This window comes from Barbus barbus, assembly GCF_936440315.1.
Source record: "Barbus barbus genome assembly, chromosome: 4".
Taxonomy (NCBI): Eukaryota; Metazoa; Chordata; class Actinopteri; order Cypriniformes; family Cyprinidae; genus Barbus; species Barbus barbus.
This window is the reverse complement of record NC_136732.1, coordinates 16,131,673-16,152,892: the sequence shown is the minus strand read 5'-3', so window position 1 is coordinate 16,152,892 and position 21,220 is coordinate 16,131,673. Positions and strand designations below refer to the sequence as shown.

Genomic DNA, 21,220 nt, shown 5'->3' with positions numbered 1-21,220 from the left:
ATTTCCACACATGTATTTTTCTTGTTCTTTTATTTTAATGCCAGAAAAGAGCATTTATGGTCTAGTCTGCTCCATTGTAGCTTTTCACTGCAGAACGTTGCAGTTTGTTTTGAACTTTCCGGCAGGAACCGGACTGGCCTCTGTAATAACCTGCAGGGCATCAGAGGATTGATCAGTGCTGTGGTAACACACAAACACACAGATCTAATGTGGGTCATGAATACATTAAGCCCAACACATCCACAGTGGCTTGAGCAAACCATTCAAAGCTGTTCAATGCGTAATTAGCATATTCCATCAGAATTTAAATTGAAATCTTTTTCTGGATAAATATGTCTAAAATATATAACAGATTTTCTTGAATCATTGTAAACAAACTCGATGACTTAGAAGCATAACAATGCAAAGGGAAAAAGGAAAAGAATGACAGGAAATGATGGGGATGACTCGACACGTTCAAGTTGAGTTCCTGTAAATGAGCTAATCTACATGTTGTTAGTTTCTCTTTTTGAATGCTTGCAGAATGTCTATGCAAGTTGCCTCAAGTAAATATATGGATGTATATTTAACGTAAGTGCATATGCATTTGATGTGTTGCCAAAACATTAGATTGGTGGTGATATTGGTTTTTATTATCACTGATTTATGTATACCAGAATAATTGAAAAACAATATACGCAAATGTTTTCATGTGCTCATGAAGCTGTGGGTGAAAATGAATTTTTACTACATTAAAGTCTGCATCTCAGTAACTTAATGAAAATGAAACTTTCAGATTTTCATGGCACCCATAATATCCCTTCTGCTTTCAGACTACAGGCCCTCATGACTATGAAGAAAAAAACATCAAGAATCATTGTGCCGGAAACAAATGGACATATGAGAAGTGTTTAGACACATTCTGAATGAGACAAAAATGACATGAGTGTGAATTATTTATTAACTGATATATTTTAGCTCCTCTCTAGTTCAGATTTGGTTATTTGAATACTTTTTCTATCTGGAAACTGGAGGCCTCACAGGACACTACCACTAAATAATCCTGCAGACATATAGTGAAGCCATTTATTGACTGTTCACCAGGGCTCACCCCAGAATTCAAAATCATGGTCAATTAATAACGTAGGTAATTGGTTATTTATTTCTCATTTTTTTCTTGTTTATTATACTTTTGAGTCTCAAATGATCACTCCAGTGACTTTGCATGCTTTGTGTATTTTCATGAGTGCTAAGATAAACATGAATCAAATGTTTTGATATACATTTTAAAACAGGCAGTTTAATTTCATAATATTCCATAATGGGTAAAGCTGTCGCTTCTGTTGCCAGTCATTTTAAAGGTCTACTCTACTGCCCTCTAGTGAAGCTTTAGAGCAACACCTTCACAGCCACTCTTTCAGCCAATCAGCGCACAGCCGGAAGCTGGACGTTCTTTCTCTCTGTGTCTAAAACTCGGGGGTCTCACTGCTGCCAGAAATTTCTGCTTTATCTGGAAACTGGCTATCCGTTGACCTTTTGTAAATGGAAAGTGTTTCTACAAAAGAGAACGATAACATGACATCCCACAAACGAAAAAGGGAAGAAACTACAAGCAGTAAGATTCCTAAAACTGAGGAGAACAGGTAACTTTGCTTTGACTGATACATTTTCATAGTCGTATCTGCATGCTATGTAACTCTTTCATTGCCCTTACAACTTATATGTGACCTTGGACCTCAAAACCAGTCATAAGGGTCAATTTTTCGAAATGATCTGAAAGCTGAACAAATAAGCTTCCCACTGATGTAAGGTTTGTTATGATAGGACAATATTTGGCTGAGCTACAACTATTTGAAAATCTGGAATCTGAGGGTGCAAAAAAAAAAAGGATAAAGTTGCCTTTAAAGTTGTCCAAATGAAGTCCTTAGCAATGCATATTACTAATAAAAAATTACGTTTTGATATATTTATGGTTGGAAATTTACAAAATATCTTCATGGAACATGATCTTTACGTAATATCCTAATGATTTTTGGCATAAAAGAAAAATGCATAATTTTGACCCATACTATGTATTGTTGGCTATTGCTACAAATATACCTGTGCTACTTAAGACTGGTTTTGTGGTCCAGGGTCACAAATGTTCAATGTGATGGTTGTTTGTTCAGCTCCGAGTCTTGCCTCAGTCAGCCAAGCGATCAAAGTGTTCATGAAGTCATAACTTACGAGCCATCTACATTGCCAGGTACTGATCATATATGCTGCATTTTAATCTTTTTAAAAGATTACTGACTCTTTTAAAAGTCTTCTTTGTGATCTTAACAGCAATCCACTATGATCCTGACACAACTGAGCCCATCAGCTGCAGTCTGAAGTCTCTCGATGAATTGTTGTCGTGGAAAAGGAATGACGCAAGTCCTTTTAATGTGGCCACCGTGCCTTTGGCCAGCAGGTATCCTCCACTGCACAGCTGCCCTAGACGGACATTGGTGTCCCATGACATGATGGGTGGCTACCTGGAAGACAGGTACAACTCAGAGTTTAACTGATTTTCAAGCGTGTTGTATCAGTTTCATTCGTTTTTTGGCCAGCCTTCAGTATCTTCATGGTCCTGTCCTTTTTGCTGAGGTTCATTCAAGGTGCAGAGGTGGAGACGCCATATGCCTTCTATCACTGGGAGTATATTGACATCTTCAACTATTTCAGTCATCAGATGGTAACCATTCCTCCTGCGGTTTGGACGAACGCAGCACATAAGCATGGAGTCCTCTCTATAGGTGAGTCTCTTGGTGGGATTTAAGGACTTGTTGTAAAAAAACAAGTATGCTATAGCATACTTTTAAAAAGATGAATACTCTATACTCTATATTATTAAAGAATATACCTAAGTGCGAACTGAATTTAATATTTTCTGACAGTAAAATGCATATTAATTGCAATTAAATGAAACACTATTATAATTTAAATGTTTACTATATGCTTAAGTAGGACTTAATATCTTTCATGTAATTTCTTAATTCTATTGAAATGTCTATATATTGTTTTTAAATATATTTGTAGTTACACATTTGTAATGATAAAATGTAAATTTATTCCATTTAAAATATATTAATTTGAAATGTAATACTGAATAACATAACCATGTACTTTAGTGTGTTAGTCAACACATCAAAATAAGTGTACTTTAAAGAATGACAAAAGTTTAAAATCTACTTTAAAGAAAAACTTATTGGCATTGTTACAAAGTGCATTTTTCTTAAAAGTGGACTTATGTTAAGAAACACATTCTTGAAAGTGTACTCTTAAGTGGCCTATTATGTCATTAATATTATAAATACACACACACATATACAGTATATATATTTAAACTATTTACCTGTATTTACATGCTTAAATTTAATATTCATATAATTTTTATTATTAAATATATTTAATATATAAACATAACATATTTTTCTTGTGTTATCTACATGCATACGTGTGTATTTACAGGTACATCTAAAAAAATTTGAATATCATGAAAAAGGTCAAAATTTTTTGTCACTCATTTCATAAAGTGCAGCCTATATATTATATAGATTCATTACACTGTGAAATATTTCAAGCCTTTATTTCTTGAAATTTTGATGATTATGGCTTACAGATAATGAAAACCCAAAATCTCCGAAAATTAGAATATTACATAAGATCAATAAAAAAGGATATTTTAAACAGAAATGTCAGGCTTCTGAAAAGTATGTTCATTTCTATGCACTCAATACTTTTGCATGAATTATATAGAGCCAATCAGCCTGTGGCACTGCTCAGGTGTAATGGAAGCCCAGGTTGCTTTGATAGCGGCCTTCAGGTCATCTACATTGTTGGGTCTGGTGTCTCTCATCTTCCTCTTGACAATACCCCATAGATTCTCTATGGGGTTCAGGGCAGGCGAGTTTGCTAATCAAGCACAGTAACACCACGGTCATTGAACCAGCTTTTGGTACCTTTGGCAGTGTGGGCAGGTGCCAAGTCCTGCTGGAAAATGAAATCAGCATCTCCATAAAGCTTGTCAGCAGAAGGAAGCATGAAGTGCTCTAAAATTTCCTGGTAGATGGCTGCGTTGACTTTGGACTTCAGAAAACACAGTGGACCAACACCAGCAGATGACATGGCAGCCCAAATCATCACTGACTGTGGAAACTTCACACTGGGCTTCAAGCAACATGGATTCTGTGCCTCTCCACTCTTCCTCCAGACTCTGGGACCTTGATTTCCAAATGAAATGCAAAATTTACTTTCATCTGAAAAGAGGACTTTGGACCACTGAGCAACAGTCCAGTTCTTTTTCTCCACAGCCCAGGTAAGATGCTTCTGACGTTGTGTCTGGTTCAAAAGTGGCTTGGTAGCCCTTTTCCTGAAGACGTCTGAGCGTGGTGACTCTTGATGCACTGACTCCAGCTTCAGTCCACTCCTTGTGAAGCTCTCCCAAGTGTTTGAATCAGCTTTGCTTGACGGTATTCTCAAGCTTGCGGTCATCCCTGTTGCTTGTTCACCTTTTCCTACCCAAATTCTTCCTTCCAGTCAACTTTGCATTTAATATGCTTTGATACAGCACTCTGTAAACAGCCACACCTTTCAGTAATGACCCTCTGTGACTTACCCTCTTTGTGGAGGGCGTCAATGTTCGTCTTCTGGATCATTGCCAAGTCAGCAGTCTTCTCCATTATTGCGGTTTCAAAGAACAAGAGATACCCTGAATTTATACTGTAGGGATGGTCATTAATTGAAACTGAAATGTAAATATTCTAATATTTTGAGATACTGATTTTTGACTTTCATGAGCTGTAAGCTCTAGTCATTATTATTATTAGGGGCCAAGCACCGAAGGTGCGTAGGCACCTATTGTGTTTGTTAGTGTTATTATTATCATTAACCGTAGCAAATTTGGAGTCTCTAACTCAAACTCTCTAGCGCCACCAATTGTCCAAAAATGCGATTTTGAAATGCTAATAACTTTTGAACCGTAAGCCACAAAATGAAAATTATTTTTTCCTCTGATTCCTTGGCTCATGCTGAGTCCAATGGACACCAAAATTCAAAATCGTAAGATTTAGTTTTTTCGCTATTTTCAATTGTTCGTAAAACCTACTTTTTCAAACTCGTCCTAGGCCGTTGCACCGAATCTCACGAAAATTTAACCAGATCATCTTCAGACCATGCTGGCAAAAAGTTATGGAATTCAAGTTGATTTGTCAAACCATTTCCGAATAGCCCACGAACAAATTCTACGAAAACCACGTAAACGTGAACGTGAGGCTATATCTCCGCAACAGTTTGGCCTATTGAGACCAAACTGGGTGTGTGTTGTAACAAGCATGACCTGAGACTACCTACAGTGTTTCGGCGCTGTGCCCCCTGGTGGTCAGGAGATATAAAAATTGCATATTTTTTGCTCATAACTTCTGAATGCTCTGACCAAAAATCACAAAACTGTCTTTAGATTCAGTACATCATGCCGAGTCGAACGATATCCAATTTTCCCAATTCAGCCATTTTGGGCGTCGGCCATTTTGAATTTACCTTTAAATTGCTGTATCTTAAGAACGCATTAGCGTATCGTTTCGCAAATAATTACAAAAATGTTCGGTACCAGGCCCTGAATGTACACAAAAAATTTGGGGGCAGCGCCACCTTGTGGTCAAACGTTATAACGAAATTTCGAAAAATGCTAATAACTTTTGCGTACATTAGCCTATTGTTATCAAACTGGTATTGCTAGATTCCTTGGTTCGTGCCGAGAACATTGATACCAATTTTGCCATAATGGGCTGAACTTCCTGTCCGCCATTTTGATTCATGTTGAAAACCTACTTTTTCGAACTCCTCCTAGACCGTTCGTCCGATTTTCACCAAATTTGACTCCGATCATCTTCAGACCATGCTGGCAAAAAGTTATGGATTTCGTGACGATACACGAAACGGTTTTCGTTTAACGTATCAACAAATTTGCTGGAAAGATGCCAAACTGCATCTGAGGCTGTATCTCTGCAAAGCTTTGAGATATTTACACCAAACTTTGCATGTGTCATTGTCACCTCACTCTGACCAAGCCACGTCATTTTGGTCACAGCGCCACCTATTGGTCAAGAGTAATAGACCATTCAGTAACCATTGAATACTGAACTTACAGAAATGCTAATAACTTTTGATTGCATCAGCCTATTGTCATGAAACTGGTCTCAAAATATTCCTTGGGTCATGCCGACAACATAAATACCAATTATTCTATAATAAGCCGATCTTCCTGTCCGCCATATTGATTCATGTTGAAAACCTACTTTTTCGAACTCCTCCTAGACCGTTCGTCCGATTTTCACCAAAATTGAATGGGATCATCTTCAGACCACGCTGACAAAAAGTTATGGATTTCATGTCGACAGATAAAACCGTTTTTGTATAGTGCTGCTACAAATTTTAGGCATGTTGCCAAAATGAGTCTGAGACTATATCTATGCAAAGCTTTGACGTAATTACACCAAACTTTGTGTGTGCCATTGTCGACTCACACAGAACGCAACAAAGTGCTTTGATTAGAGCGTCACCTATTGGCCAAAAGTGATAAGCCATTTAATCATATTACTGGTGGTTTTATTTATAATTTTCAGCCATTTCAATTACAATCGTGCAATTATTGCTTTTGTTACTCATTGTTGCATTTGGTCTGATGCTCCATGCCATGTTTAGCTCCTGACTTTGCCATTGGAGTGCTTGGCCCCGTGATTGCTGCTTGCAGCTATATTTATTATTATTATTATTATTATTTAGTCATTTAGCAGACGCTTTTATCCAAAGCGACTCACAAAATAAAGCTAAAAACAATTCAAAATATTAAAGAACAAAAGGTATAAGAGTTTAATAATGATTCTAACATAACACTAAGCCAAAGACAAAAAACAACTATATATATATATATATATATATGGCGCAGTGGATAAGACACATGCCTTTGGTGTGAGAGACCCGGGTTCGAATCCACTGTGAGACACCAATGTGTCCCTGAGCAAGACACTTAACCCCTAGTTGCTCCAGAGGCGTGCGACCTCTGACATATATAGCAATTGTAAGTCGCTTTGGATAAAAGCGTCAGCTAAATGAATAAATGTAAATGTAATGTAAATGTATATGTGTGTGTGTGTGTATGTGTATGTACAACCACACACACACACACATACATATATATATATATATACAGGTCCTTCTCAAACAATTAGCATATTGTGATAAAGTTCATTATTTTCTGTAATGTACTGATAAACATTAGACTTTCATATATTTTAGATTCATTACACACAACTGAAGTAGTTCAAGCCTTTTATTGTTTTAATATTGATGATTTTGGCATACAGCTCATGAAAACCCAAAATTCCTATCTCAAAAAATTAGCATATCATAAAAAGGTTCTCTAAACGAGCTATTAACCTAATCATCTGAATCAACTAATTAACTCTAAACACCTGCAAAAGATTCCTGAGGCTTTTAAAAACTCCCAGCCTGGTTCATTACTCAAAACCGCAATCATGGGTAAGACTGCCGACCTGACTGCTGTCCAGAAGGCCATCATTGACACCCTCAAGCAAGAGGGTAAGACACAGAAAGAAATTTCTGAACGAATAGGCTGTTCCCAGAGTGCTGTATCAAGGCACGTCAGTGGGAAGTCTGTGGGAAGGAAAAAGTGTGGCAGAAAACGCAGCACAACGAGAAGAGGTGACCGGACCCTGAGGAAGATTGTGGAGAAGGACCGATTCCAGACCTTGGGGGACCTGCGGAAGCAGTGGACTGAGTCTGGAGTAGAAACATCCAGAGCCACCGTGTACAGGCGTGTGCAGGAAATGGGCTACAGGTGCCGCATTCCCCAGGTCAAGCCACTTTTGAACCAGAAACAGCGGCAGAAGCGCCTGACCTGGGCTACAGAGAAGCAGCACTGGACTGTTGCTCAGTGGTCCAAAGTACTTTTTTCGGATGAAAGCAAATTTTGCATGTCATTCGGAAATCAAGGTGCCAGAGTCTGGAGGAAGACTGGGGAGAGGGAAATGCCAAAATGCCTGAAGTCCAGTGTCAAGTACCCACAGTCAGTGATGGTCTGGGGTGCCATGTCAGCTGCTGGTGTTGGTCCACTGTGTTTTATCAAGGGCAGGGTCAATGCAGCTAGCTATCAGGAGATTTTGGAGCACTTCATGCTTCCATCTGCTGAAAAGCTTTATGGAGATGATTTCATTTTTCAGCACGACCTGGCACCTGCTCACAGTGCCAAAACCACTGGTAAATGGTTTACTGACCATGGTATTACTGTGCTCAATTGGCCTGCCAACTCTCCTGACCTGAACCCCATAGAGAATCTGTGGGATATTGTGAAGAGGAAGTTGAGAGACGCAAGACCCAACACTCTGGATGAGCTTAAGGCCGCTATCGAAGCATCCTGGGCCTCCATAACACCTCAGCAGTGCCACAGGCTGATTGCCTCCATGCCACGCCGCATTGAAGCAGTCATTTCTGCAAAAGGATTCCCGACCAAGTATTGAGTGCATAACTGAACATAATTATTTGAAGGTTGACTTTTTTTGTATTAAAAACACTTTTCTTTTATTGGTCGGATGAAATATGCTAATTTTTTGAATTTTGGGTTTTCATGAGCTGTATGCCAAAATCATCAATATTAAAACAATAAAAGGCTTGAACTACTTCAGTTGTGTGTAATGAATCTAAAATATATGAAAGTCTAATGTTTATCAGTACATTACAGAAAATAATGAACTTTATCACAATATGCAAATTTTTTGAGAAGGACCTGTATATGCATACATACATACATACATACATAAAAATACACACTTATAAATTCAATGTATATATTATTTCATTTCCATTTAGTTTGTTGAAATATTAAAATAACTCAAATGAAATAAAACTAAAACTTAATAAAAGACCTAAACAGACATAAATTCTGACATAATTTAACTAAAATTAAATAGCAAATACAAATAAAACGACAGTAGTTTATCAGTAATCATAAGAAATAACACTGCCAAACACACATGCTAAAAAGCAACAACTTACACACAGTAAGAAATGGTTATAAAAACTGAAACAGAAGTGAAACAAGTACTAGTACGAAAGAGGAGAAATAAAAAGCGATACTTCCTTTGCCGGTGTCCCTGCCTGGTGGGGTCGCACAGTAGAGTCGATGGCCTTTACACTCTTCGGTCTTCACACAAGGAGGCCTTCACGCGATGGCTGCCACAGTAAACTAAGCTTTTTTTATACCCGTGCAGTCTAACAAAATACTAATTGAATTTAGCTGGACACACTTTCCTTATTTTTCCACAACAAATGGCCAAGCAAGCGCAGACACTGACAAGATACGCGATTCAGAACGAGACCAAAACGCCACGTCAGTATTATATAACTAGCATCAAACAAACAATACAATTTTTATTTTCAAGGATTAAAGATTAAACGTAAAAAAAAATAAAAATGATTGCACAACCACCCATTAGGTGGCGATATGCACTAAAGCTTCGTTCAGACTGTCAGCCCAAATCCGATTTTGTGCATATCCGGATGGAATCTGATTTGAATAACTGTCTGTCCACACAGCGTATCGCAACTGTTCAAATCCGATTTGTGTGTCCATAACCGCTCTTTCGTTTTTACTGAATGTGCACTGGTTTCTATGATAATGCCGTTGCGTTGTTATGCTTACGCTAAAATCAACAGTAACAGCAATACAGTTTACAATACAGATGTTGTCTTACCGTCGCGGTTGCGCTGTAGTATTAGCCTATATTTCGTCTTGTGAGGCAGTGGCAGAAAAGCATTAAATAGTCATCAAATATTATAAATATTAATATATTAAATTATAAATATATTATATAAATATTCATAAATATTAGTCATCAAAAAAAAAACTTTTGAAATGTTTTACTTTACATCTTATGAATCTAAAATATATGAAAGTTTAACTTTTTAAAATAAGTTACAAGAAAAAAAATTTTTTTCATGATATTAAAATTTTTTGAGATGTATGTGTATATATATATATATATATATATATATATATATATATATATATATATATATATATATTAGTTCACACATTATGTAATCAAAAACATTCATTTTGGATGCGATTAATGGAGATTAATCATTAGACAGCACTAAAAAATAAATTTTCAGGATTTGAATTACGCTACAAGTGTGCATTCAATATAATTATGCAGATTTCTTTTTCACAAGGGTAATTAACCCAAAAATTCACCCAATTTTTTTTCAATATTTCCTCAACCTGATATTGTTCCAAACCATGTTTGAGGTTCTAAGCTGCTCTTTTCTATACCATAGACAGCATGTGGCGTCCAAGCTCCTATCAGGCCAAAACAGCATCATAAACATAATCCATATAAATTGTGTTATATTAAAAGTGCTGTGAAGCCATATGACCTTGAGAAAGGTGCTTTATGAAAATCAATAAATAAATATGTATATATATATATATATATATATATATATATATATATATATATATATATATATATATATACACACACACACACACATTTTTCAGCCTGCTTTATACAAAAAACAGTCATATGCCTTTTGAAAGAGCCATAATATAGTGCACAAGTCAAATAGACACTTTGAATATACATTTATAGTTGGAGGTTGACAGCTAGTGTTCTCAGTGTAATAGCATGGAAAAGAGCAGCTTGGGCATGCTACAAAATTTCTGCTTTTGTGCTCCACAGAAGAAAATCTATATCTTTGCAATGACATAAGAGTGAATAAATGCTGATTTCATTTTTGGTTAGCTATCCCTGTAATTAACTACAGCACTTCTATACATACACAAGTGAAACCAGAATTGATGTATTAACATAGTCCTGTTCCCCTCTAAGGCACATTCATCACAGAGTGGACAGGTGGAGCAAAGACATGTGAGGCCTTCCTTTCAGATGAGGAGAGTTACCGCGCAGCTGCTGATAAGTTGGTTCAGATTTCCCACTGCTACGGCTTTGACGGCTGGCTCATTAACATAGAAAATGTGTTGAGTGTGAGTAACAAAGTCATATGATTATATAGAGGCGTATGTGGACACAATGTGTGGAACATTACCCCAAATTTCACTCACCCCTCAGGAGACTGCGGTGAAGAACACTGGACGTTTTTTGCGCTACCTCACAGACCAGATACATGAGCGCGTTCCAGGCAGTGTGGTGATCTGGTATGACAGCGTGCTGAAAAACGGCTCGCTCATCTGGCAGAACGAACTCAATGACGACAACAGGCAAGTGATGGTCTTGAGGGATTATAGAGGGGCAGATGAGGTCTGTGAGATGGAGGCGGTAGATATTGTGCAATTTATGCCATCGGCCTCCTTTTGTCATCCTATCAGAATGTTTTTTGATGCCTGTGATGGAATATTCACTAACTACAACTGGACAGAGCAGAGTCTGGAGTGGATGCAGTCCTACTCTGCTGCTCAGGGCCGCTTTGCTGACATCTATGTTGGTGTTGATGTGTTTGCGAGAGGGAAGGTGGTCGGTGGGAAATTTGAGACTAATAAGGTTAGAGAATAATCTCAATATATGAACACTACCATTCAGAATTCTAGCGTTTGTAAGGTGTTTAAATTGTTTTTGAAAGAAGTCTCTTATATTCATCAAGGCGGGAGTTATCTGATCAAAACTACAATAAAACAGTACTATTGTAAAGTATTATTACAGTTTAAAAAACTGGGTTCTGTTGTAATATATTTTAAAATGTAATTTATTAATGTGATGCAAAACTGTATTTTCAGCATTTTCAGTGTCTCATGATCCTTCAGAAATCATTCTAATTACTGATTTGCTGCTCAAGAAACATCTGCTCAAGGTTATAAACAGCTGTGCTGCTTAATATTTTTGTGGAAACTGATACACTTTTTCAGGTTTATTTGATGAATAGAGAGTTCAAAAGCATTTATTTGAAACAGAAATCTTTTGTTACATTATAAATGTCATTACTGTTTTGATTCATTTAATGCATCCTTGCTGAATAAAAAATTGAACAGTATTTCATATCTACAATATCTCATTGGTTTTTGACTCTGAGTACAAGTCTTTTTGTTTTCTTATTAGGCTCTGGAGCTGATTCGAAAGTATGAATTTTCAACAGCCATATTTGCTCCTGGGTGGGTGTATGAATGCCACGAAAAGGCAGATTTCCGTCAAAACCAGGACAAGTAAGCTCTTTAGAGCACTCCACTTGGACTGCTCATAGTTTGCTCACTGTTTTGTGATGGAAAGTAAGTGCGCACACACACAAGCAAATGTCCTAGTCACCAATGTATTTTCTAACCACTCGTTTCAGGTTTTGGAATTTGATGTCTGATTTCGTTTATATCCACCGGCCCTCGTCCATTCTTCCATTCATCTCCTCATTCTGTCAGGGCTTTGGGAAGAGCATGTACTGGAGGGGACAGGTACGCTGCACACAATAAGGTGCACTTTAATACCTGCGTGACTCATCTATCTTGTTCAGTTTAAACAATTCATCAGTGCTCAATTTGAACCATTTATCTTAAGTGGCTACAAAACGTAAGAGCCCAGTAAAATAAAATGTTTTCATGGTTTCTTAAGATGTGAAGTATTTTTACATTATTTTTAGGCCTTGACCTGCAGAAGCAAGCAGTCTAAGTTATGGCTTATTTAGATTTCTTGAATATTCATGAAAACATGAGTGCTACAGTTCCAGTTCCAGCTACGGTTATAGATATTTTTAATATATCTGTATCATTCTACATTGGATATTTAATTGTTCATGCCTATTTTTTACATTTAGATTTCCGTTTCCTTCATGCACCCATAAAGTAAAGTTTAAAACTTTAAAAATGTAATGTTAAATGAAATTTTTTCGAAAATCTCTAAATGAATATCCATTCTCATATTGTAATTCATAATGCCTAAATTCACTAGACAAACTAGTATTGAATTTACTTATCGGCCATTTTCAAATACTGATGCATTCCTGGTAATTTCTTATTTTTTTTGTATGATGTAGGTGGAGATGAAGAGAAGCTGGTTTAATCTGCATGCTCAGGAGATCCAGCCTCTGTACCTTTTTGAGGAATTGAACAATGGTGGCTGGCTGAGAACCCGTGGCTGCTCAGAGGACGCTTGGATTGGAGGCAGCTCTCTGATGGTGGAGGGCATGATTCCATCTGGACTTTCTAAAGTCTGTGCAAGGTACTGGAGGTTTTGTTTTTACTGGAGTTAAATAAACTTCAACCAAACACCTTCTTTCTGCGCCTTTGTAGGATATTTTCTCTCCACATTCCCTTGGCCCCCAAGACATTTGTTTCTTTTGTCTACAAGCCACCAGTGGGGGTGAACATATCCTTGGAGCTCAAAACGATAGATGGTCTTCTAAGCACATTCGATGGGATGGAGGAAATAGCATGTGAGTGGTCTTTAAGGCTTTGTTCTTTAGATATCTTAGAGTCTCAGTCTGAAGCTGTCACATTTAAAAATGTGTATCTAATCTGCTTAATCTGCTGTGTGTTTAGCCAGCAGTGTCTTTCCAGAAGCATTAGCAGAGGATAATCAATTGGTTGAGCAGTTTGCAGAGAATTGTGGCCGTTGGACTTTGGATGGCTGGACTACCAGGTAAGAGTCTACAAAAAGGGGTCGGCAACCTTTTTTTTCTTGAAGTGCCATTTTCAATTTTCCTAGGAAATGGAAAACGTGCCAGAATATACCCACCAATTATATGATGTATAAGCATTTTAAAAGAAAAATTCAAGGTTGAAACCTGGCAGTCCATGTTAACCTGCAGTGGATGTTAACCTGGCAGTGTGTATTAACATGCACAAACAAACCCCAATTAATTTGATTATTAAACTACCCTACAAATAGTGCAGAATCCTAAATATTTCTGAAGCAATTTGTAATTACATTTTTTTTTTACATTTCTCAAAATCCTATTTTCCCCCAAGTTTAAATAAACTCTGAATAACAGATTTCCAGTGGCCACTCTGAACCCCATAGTACATGTGTGTGATTCGTTTGTGGAATGTGCAGGACTCAGTATACTGAGCTGAAAATCTCCAGTATTGATGGTGGTAACTTTTGTCCTGAATGCTAAGAGCAGCAAATACATCTACGCAGTTGTGCAGCATGACTGAAGTGAAACAGACTTAACTTATGCCAAAGAACAGTGCCGCTGCCTAGATCTACATTGAGCATGTATGCAGAGTTGTTGCGCAGATGGTTTGTTGCAGCTGTGTGCCCCTCCTGACTAGTGCATCTCACAGTTTAAATAGTGTATATAGCTGTTAACTTATTAAAATGGACTGTTTGACAGTGAGGAACAATTACCTCGAAATTTATGTTGGAATGCATGTTCGACTCTTCGCCATTGTTCACATGCCAATGATTATTCAAAGGTTTTCATGCCATAGGTTGCTGACCCTGCTTTCAAGTCTAAATATTTTTAGGCTTACCAGACATATGTAATAACTTCTCTAATCAAACTCCATGTGGTTCTATGCACAGATGTTTCCTGTTGAATATGATTGGCTGCTCATTGCGAGAAGTTTGTATTTGTGTTTCCCGAGATGGTGGCGATGAAAATGTTTCCTTTAACTGCAGGATTGGAGAGATTATGGTGAGATACACATTACAAATGTCTTTTGTATGAACGTAAAACATTTTTTTTTTTACTAAAGACTACTTCTAACAATTGGTATTTTTATAAATTGGCTTTACAGTAAGCAAGCGTTATATGACAGCAAAGGTAATTAAAATGTAAAACGAGCAGCACAATTTAAGAATAATATAAATAATAATATTTAATTAGTAATTATTAAAAGTATCAACTGATATCAGTAAATTTGTACTTTAACTGATAGGGTACCAATACATAAACTTTTCTGTTTTGTTTGACAACGTAATTAACAAGCTTAATATATCAAATGTGAATTTAGAAATTTCTTTAAAAATATACAATAAGTTGCATAATTGCCTTCCAGGTTACCCTACAAATTGACTTCTTGACTGAACATATAGTACACTGCCATTAAAAAAAGGTTGGGGTCTGTAAGATGTTTTTATGTCTGTGAAAGAAGTCTCTTATGCTCACCTAGGCTATATTTATTTGATCAAAAATACAGTAAAAGGGCAATAATGTGAAATATTAAAATTAAATGTAAAATTATTGTTATTACTGTCACCTTTGAGCAATGCAGCCTTGCTGAAAAAAAAGTATTCATTATTTTTAATCTAACCCCCTAATTGACGGTAGTGTACATATAAAGTTGGTAGTAGCTAAATGGTCTGCTTCTGTTTTTTTCCTCACAGCTGTTGGATGCAGAGAGTCTTCAAGCACCCCTGCAGTCTGTTGAAGGCATCTGCGTGACTGATGTGGTGTGGCACACAGGTGCTTTGAAGGGAGACGGACACACGCTCAAGGTGCTTTTGAATGCCACCTTACGCTGGCAATACCCCACCCAGCAGGTCCGCCATTTCCGGATTCACTGGAGGCATCTCCGTGGTCCTGACCCTCGCATTCCCCCTGGTTCATTGACTCTGGTTGGCAGATCTTACTCTACCCTGTACCGTGTGGTGGAGCTGGAGGTGCCTGCTGCTTCAGGTGTCATAGAGCTGGTGGTGGAGCCTGTGAGTAGAGAGGGATTCAGAGTGCCTGAGGCTCAGTGGGGCCGACGCACACTCAGCTACAGCACCAGTTCCTCATAGAGCCTATCATTATGAAATGCTATTGCCTAAATGCTCTATAACCCACATGCTGTTTTCATAGTGTGAACAAATCTCTCTTCTATTTGATATGCAGTGTGATGAGTTGGTGCTAAATATGTATTCCGTATTTTGTGAATGACTGAAAACTTAATTGAAGAAGCAGCAAATTGAATTTTAAAAACTAGTGTGCATTTTGAACACTATTGTGCGAGGACCAGAGTGGTCCATTTCTTTTAGTGATTGCACATACAGTATATTCTACAGCTTTATAAGTTCATAATTTAACATTTATTCATAAATGGTATGCAAACCTTCTTCAAAATTGTATTTCATTTTAACGAAAGTCTAAATGAAATTCACTTGTTTATGCATTTTACATGAATACAAGAAAGGATTGTATTCATGTAAAATGACCCTAGTTTTCCTTCTTCTTGACTTGCAGATACATCGTGTTACAAATAAATGGGAATGTAAACAACTTTAAAGTTAGTTCTCTCTTAGCAAATGTAAATTTCAGGCAACAATTCAAACTGTATAAAAAATTATGACTTTATTGTTTGCAGGCATTCAAATTGACAAATTTTACAAGACACAGGCATTGAATTTTTTAAAAATTAAATCTCATTAAAAAAAGTGTCAGATTTTGGTCAAATTTTTGTGTTGATTGTCTAAAAGGTGGTTAGCAAGCCATTCCAGTTTGTATCTGAATAAGATCCATCACTCCTGCTGAGTCACCATCTTCAACATCCGCAGAGCCATTGGCCCCTGGTCAGATGGGATCTGTGATGATGTAATGGATAGAGATGGTCACATACACTCATGAAGTCTAAAAATAAATACTAAGAAATGTATTTTCCCTTCAGAAAAATGAAGCTTAACCACCATAGCTTCTGAAGTTAAGCCATGCTAAAACTACCTGAATATAACAATGTTGAACAATGTTTCACAAACATTAAAATTAGTGCAGAAGAAGAATACTGTGTACCATATGTCCAGCTTTGAGGATCCAGTAGAAGGCAAAGTTCTTGTAGGTTTTATAGAAAGCTCCAGTCTGTCTCTGTGTTTGTGGGTCCTCCAGTGCCGTCCATTTAACTTTGTTGAAGTATTGGAGTCCATCCCATTTCAGCTGTTTCACCCACAACTCCTGACCTGCTCGCAAATAAATCAATTATCACTTCAGTGAAGAAACAGTATCCTGACAACACCCAATAATAATGATCTTCCTAAATGTCAAACTGCTGGGTAAAATGGATTATAAAAAGCTTATTGACTTACAAACACCATCTATTAACATCCGCCCCGGGTGTTCTGATCACAAGCGGTCAGCTGTGGCACATTACCAATTACACCAGGCATCAAAAGGCATTGCGTATGACTACTTGAGATCAGATTTAATGGACAGGATGGTCTCTGGTTTCATGACTACATAAATCAGTGTACAACAAGTAGACAGACTTTGTTCGTTGTCTGGGACAGATCAGTTTTGGCACTACACATGATAAATGGTGATGCACACCATTACACCTAGGCCCAAGCACTATAGTCTAAAATGTGTTGGTCAAGTGTTGCCATTCTGAAATGTTTCCTAATGGTTCACATCCTCACCCATTGTGTCCACAATGAGATCCAGCTGGCCATTGTAGATGGTAACATTGACCCCTGCAGCCAAAAGCTGATCTACAATGTCCACCACAGGCTTCATGAAATCTCCAGCCATGCTTTCAAACACTGCCTCAGCTTGTCCTGAAGAAACAGGAGAACACTTGTAAGAATCATAATGTTACACAATTACCTCTGTAAATCATAAAAGAATAATGACCTCCCCATGTGACATTCTTTGGTATGACACCAAGCTTCTTTCTGATTGGCCCATTCATCAACTCTGAAAGGGACTGACGGTGCAAAGGGCGAATGTGGCGACGCTTCAGTGAGACTGTAAAAAACAAGACAATGATGACCAAAACAGTTCCATTTATGTAACAAAGAAAGTTTGAATGTGTGAATGTTGTGTTTCTCACAGAGATATCCAATGGTTTGATCTGAACTGGTCTTCACCATCTCATCTGAGTTTTGTGTGAGGATGTTATAGAAGTTCACACCATTTGTGTTCTGTAACAAAATGAGTTAAGGAACTGAATGAAGCACACTTTATATTTATTTTTTTTAATTAAAAAATGCATTAAGACCTCTACTTGAATTTAATCTTAAGCTACTGGTGCACGACTCACCTGTTCCACTACATTCTCAGTGATGGACCAAAAGTCTGTGGCTTTTTGGTACTGGCCCTGTCTCACTGCCTCCTGCACTGCCTTTGCTGCTTTAGTCACCTCGTCCAGTCCATTGTCATCCAACAAAGACTATAAACCACAGCGCAGACACACATCAGCTGCATTAAACCTCATGCACTGAATTCATTATACACTTTCATTCAAAAGTTTGTGCATTTGAGGTTAATACTTTTAATGGTGCATTTGATTGATTAAAAGAGTGAAGACATTTTTAATGTTACAAAAGATTCCCATTTAAAATAAAAGCTTTTTCTTATTTATCAAAGTGTGCCAGTTTCCACGAAAGTATTAAGCAGCACAACTGTTTTCAACATTGATAAGAAATGTTTCTTGAGCAGCAAATCAGTATATTAGAATGATTTCTGAAGGATCATGTGACACTGAAGACTGGAGTAATGATGCTGAAAATACAGCTTTGCGTCACAGGAATTAATTATATCTTAAAATATATTACGATAGAAAAACAGTTGTAATAATATTTTACTGCATTTTGGACCAAATAACTCAAACACTTTTGAATGGTAGTGTATTGTTTTGATCAGGGTAATGCAATCATGCTTAGAGACGGAGGTGTTATGATCAATTACTCACTGTGCTGTAAAGATAAGGACCCCATGTCATGACTGAATCTGCATAGAGAGAAAATGCAATCAGATGTGTTGAGTGCTGTATTGTAATGCATTAAGCGTGGTTTATGCCGTCATGCGAGTCAGGACTGTATATGAAGAATGTACATAATGATTAGTAAACCGAGATATGATAACTCAATATAAAAAAGACACATAGCTGTAAACAACCGGTTTAAATTTGACAGGCTTTTTACAGACCTATAGGAGAGATCCAGGAATCTCCCAAAGCCACCCCAGCAAAGTTGCATTTTATTGAACCAGCTTGAACGGCCTAAAGAGAGAGAAAATAAACATTCAGTGCAGATTAAACTTAGTTTGAGGTGTGGTCTGTAAATTAACAGCAAATAGAAACTTGTAAAAACTAGCATTTTAAACTGAAGCCAGATTTACTTTTGCAGAAGTAGGAACTATTGTGACTCTTCCACGTTTGGATGAAATCAGCAAGCACGTGACTTTTTTTGGTCTTGTGCGTAGCTACAAAATTACCTCTCCTGAAGCCTAAAGCGAGAACAATTTTTTCAGTACCTTTGTGAGTTCGAGGGAAATAGCTGCTGCCATTTTTCCTCCATAAGACTCAGAAAATATAAAGAAGGGAATACTCTGTTGGCGAGACAAGTGAGATACTATGACAAATGTTGAAAATATATTGAGTACAGTCTTGTAGGTATTTTTGTTTTGCTTACTTGAAACTCTGTCTTTAGAGTGAAAAAGCTCTTGAGGAGGACCATCATGTCTGATGCCACCATTGCAACGTCCTTGGTGAGGGCATCTTCAGTGTCTGTGTAACTGTATCCGGTGCCCACTGGGTTATCCACAAAAAGCACACTGGCAGCACGCACCTGCATAGACACAAATATTTTAGGTGAATAATAAATTATTCACAAATTACATTTTATTTTTTGAAATTGTATATAATGAGTATACCAAAAAATTATTTATAAAGAAACAATGAAAATCAAAAGGGGCAATAAAATATTCTGTATTTCCCCAAATAACCTCCTCAATCAATATTACAGATATGGAAGTCAAGAAAATATTCCTTTACATACCCAAGAGGTTTCTCTCGGCTTAAGGTCTCTGTCAAGAGGTCCAATTTCCTCAAAATTGCCAAAACCACAGCTAGATCCGCCAGGACCTCCCTAAAATAAACAGCATGAGTGACCTTAGATGTACTTCAGAAAAGAGAGGGGGAAAAAATCAAGGTGGAAAAACAGAAACGGTATAACAGCTATGTGAATGTGGATTGAAGGAAGCTTCCAAAGAGATATGATCTGGAGAAGATATATGACAGGTCACACTGGGCAGATGAGTGACAAACCTGCAGCCACATGACCAGAGGTAGATCTTTATAACTGGCAGTGGAGCTATTGGCGTAATAGAGCCACCAGAACATATGAGCTCCATCACGGACATCCACATATCCCCATGACTCTTTGGCTTGAACTGGAACACAGCTACCTGTGATAAGAACAACAACAAAAGTCGCATCCATTAAAGTCTGAAGATTTTCACAAAACGATTCTTGTTCTGAATCTGATTCTTTCAAACGATTCTGGTTCCTTATCTGCAGGGATTTATTACGTTTGAGGAAGAAAAATTTAGGGGGAAAATGAATGCAATTCGTATAGCAATTTCTCCCCTTAGATATTTTTTATTTTTTAATATCAGTAACAGACAGTCAACGTTTATTGTTCATTTCGAGTCGGACTTGACGACAAGTAAGTTACTTGCGGTGCGGCATAGAAGATTCAGTTTTTAGATGAGAAATTTTGTACAAAACGAGAACATTTTACACACACACACACACACACAACACACACAGTATAGCACATTTGCATAGTTCACAAGTTTTCGCTTTCATTTGTTTCCAAATACGTTTTAATGTCAATGTTACATAATTTTTTCAAACATAGGAATTATTTAATTCCATTTGATAATATAATAACCAGCCATTATAACAATTAAATCAAAGATAAACGCCCTCCGATTCATTAAAAAGAACCGACTCATATGAGTCATGTTGTGTGAATGCATGTTTTAAAAACTCTCAATAGAACCTAAATTGAGGAAAATCATTCGCTTTCTTTATTATTTTAACTCGGCTCTCAGTTCACAGATTTGCGTATAACAGGATGCAAATTAACAAAAAACGGAAATTATCTTTCGCTTTCACTTTGTAAAGTTACAAAACATTTCAATATATCTTCTCATGTTGCAATTACACGCCTTAATAACTACAAAAACTAAGACTGAGCCTGAAAAGATACACATAATCCCTATAAATTTCCAAAGGGTAACATCCAGCAGCACATATGCCATACCTTTATAAAAGCTCACAGCAAACAGCAGCACAGCCAGCATCCCAATCCACGAGCACGCCATTATTATCGAGCTCAAGCTCTCTCTCTCTCTGCCACATGGGCTGTGTTCGGACCCACCACCGGCTATAAGCACTCAAACCCAGACCTCTGGACACTGTGATGTAAGGAGTATCATATGACTTCAGTCAGCTGACGGACAGGGAAGGAAACTGCATTTATTCTCTTCCACACCAATA

The 21,220-nt window shown here is 37.3% G+C and overlaps 2 protein-coding genes across 3 annotated transcripts; one reads left to right on the top strand and one right to left on the bottom strand.

The window, feature by feature from the left end:
* The first annotated feature begins 1,411 nt into the window (after window positions 1-1,411).
* On the top strand, window positions 1,412-16,395 carry LOC306869023 (cytosolic endo-beta-N-acetylglucosaminidase-like). Of its 2 annotated transcripts, none has more exons than XM_079415570.1 (14): window positions 1,412-1,622; window positions 2,148-2,224; window positions 2,305-2,506; window positions 2,686-2,756; window positions 10,911-11,065; window positions 11,151-11,299; window positions 11,408-11,579; window positions 12,132-12,235; window positions 12,364-12,475; window positions 13,054-13,238; window positions 13,310-13,452; window positions 13,559-13,658; window positions 14,547-14,658; window positions 15,351-16,395. In XM_079415570.1, exons 1-14 carry the CDS (start codon window positions 1,522-1,524, stop codon window positions 15,744-15,746), a joined length of 2,079 nt encoding a protein of 692 aa, XP_079271696.1. In that variant the 5' UTR covers window positions 1,412-1,521; the 3' UTR covers window positions 15,747-16,395. The 2 variants fall into 2 exon arrangements, with proteins under 2 accessions (XP_079271696.1, XP_079271695.1); XM_079415569.1 differs by having other exon boundaries at window positions 2,608-2,756.
* LOC306869024 (retinoid-inducible serine carboxypeptidase-like) lies at window positions 16,273-21,213 on the bottom strand. Its single transcript, XM_079415571.1, has 13 exons — window positions 20,985-21,213; window positions 19,982-20,121; window positions 19,713-19,802; window positions 19,347-19,502; window positions 19,189-19,263; window positions 18,862-18,934; window positions 18,626-18,663; window positions 17,975-18,103; window positions 17,765-17,855; window positions 17,566-17,679; window positions 17,352-17,489; window positions 16,732-16,895; window positions 16,273-16,526 (listed from the first exon to the last, which is right to left on the bottom strand). Exons 1-13 carry the CDS (start codon window positions 21,043-21,045, stop codon window positions 16,464-16,466), a joined length of 1,332 nt encoding a protein of 443 aa, XP_079271697.1. The 5' UTR covers window positions 21,046-21,213; the 3' UTR covers window positions 16,273-16,463.
* Window positions 21,214-21,220: the final 7 nt, after the last annotated feature.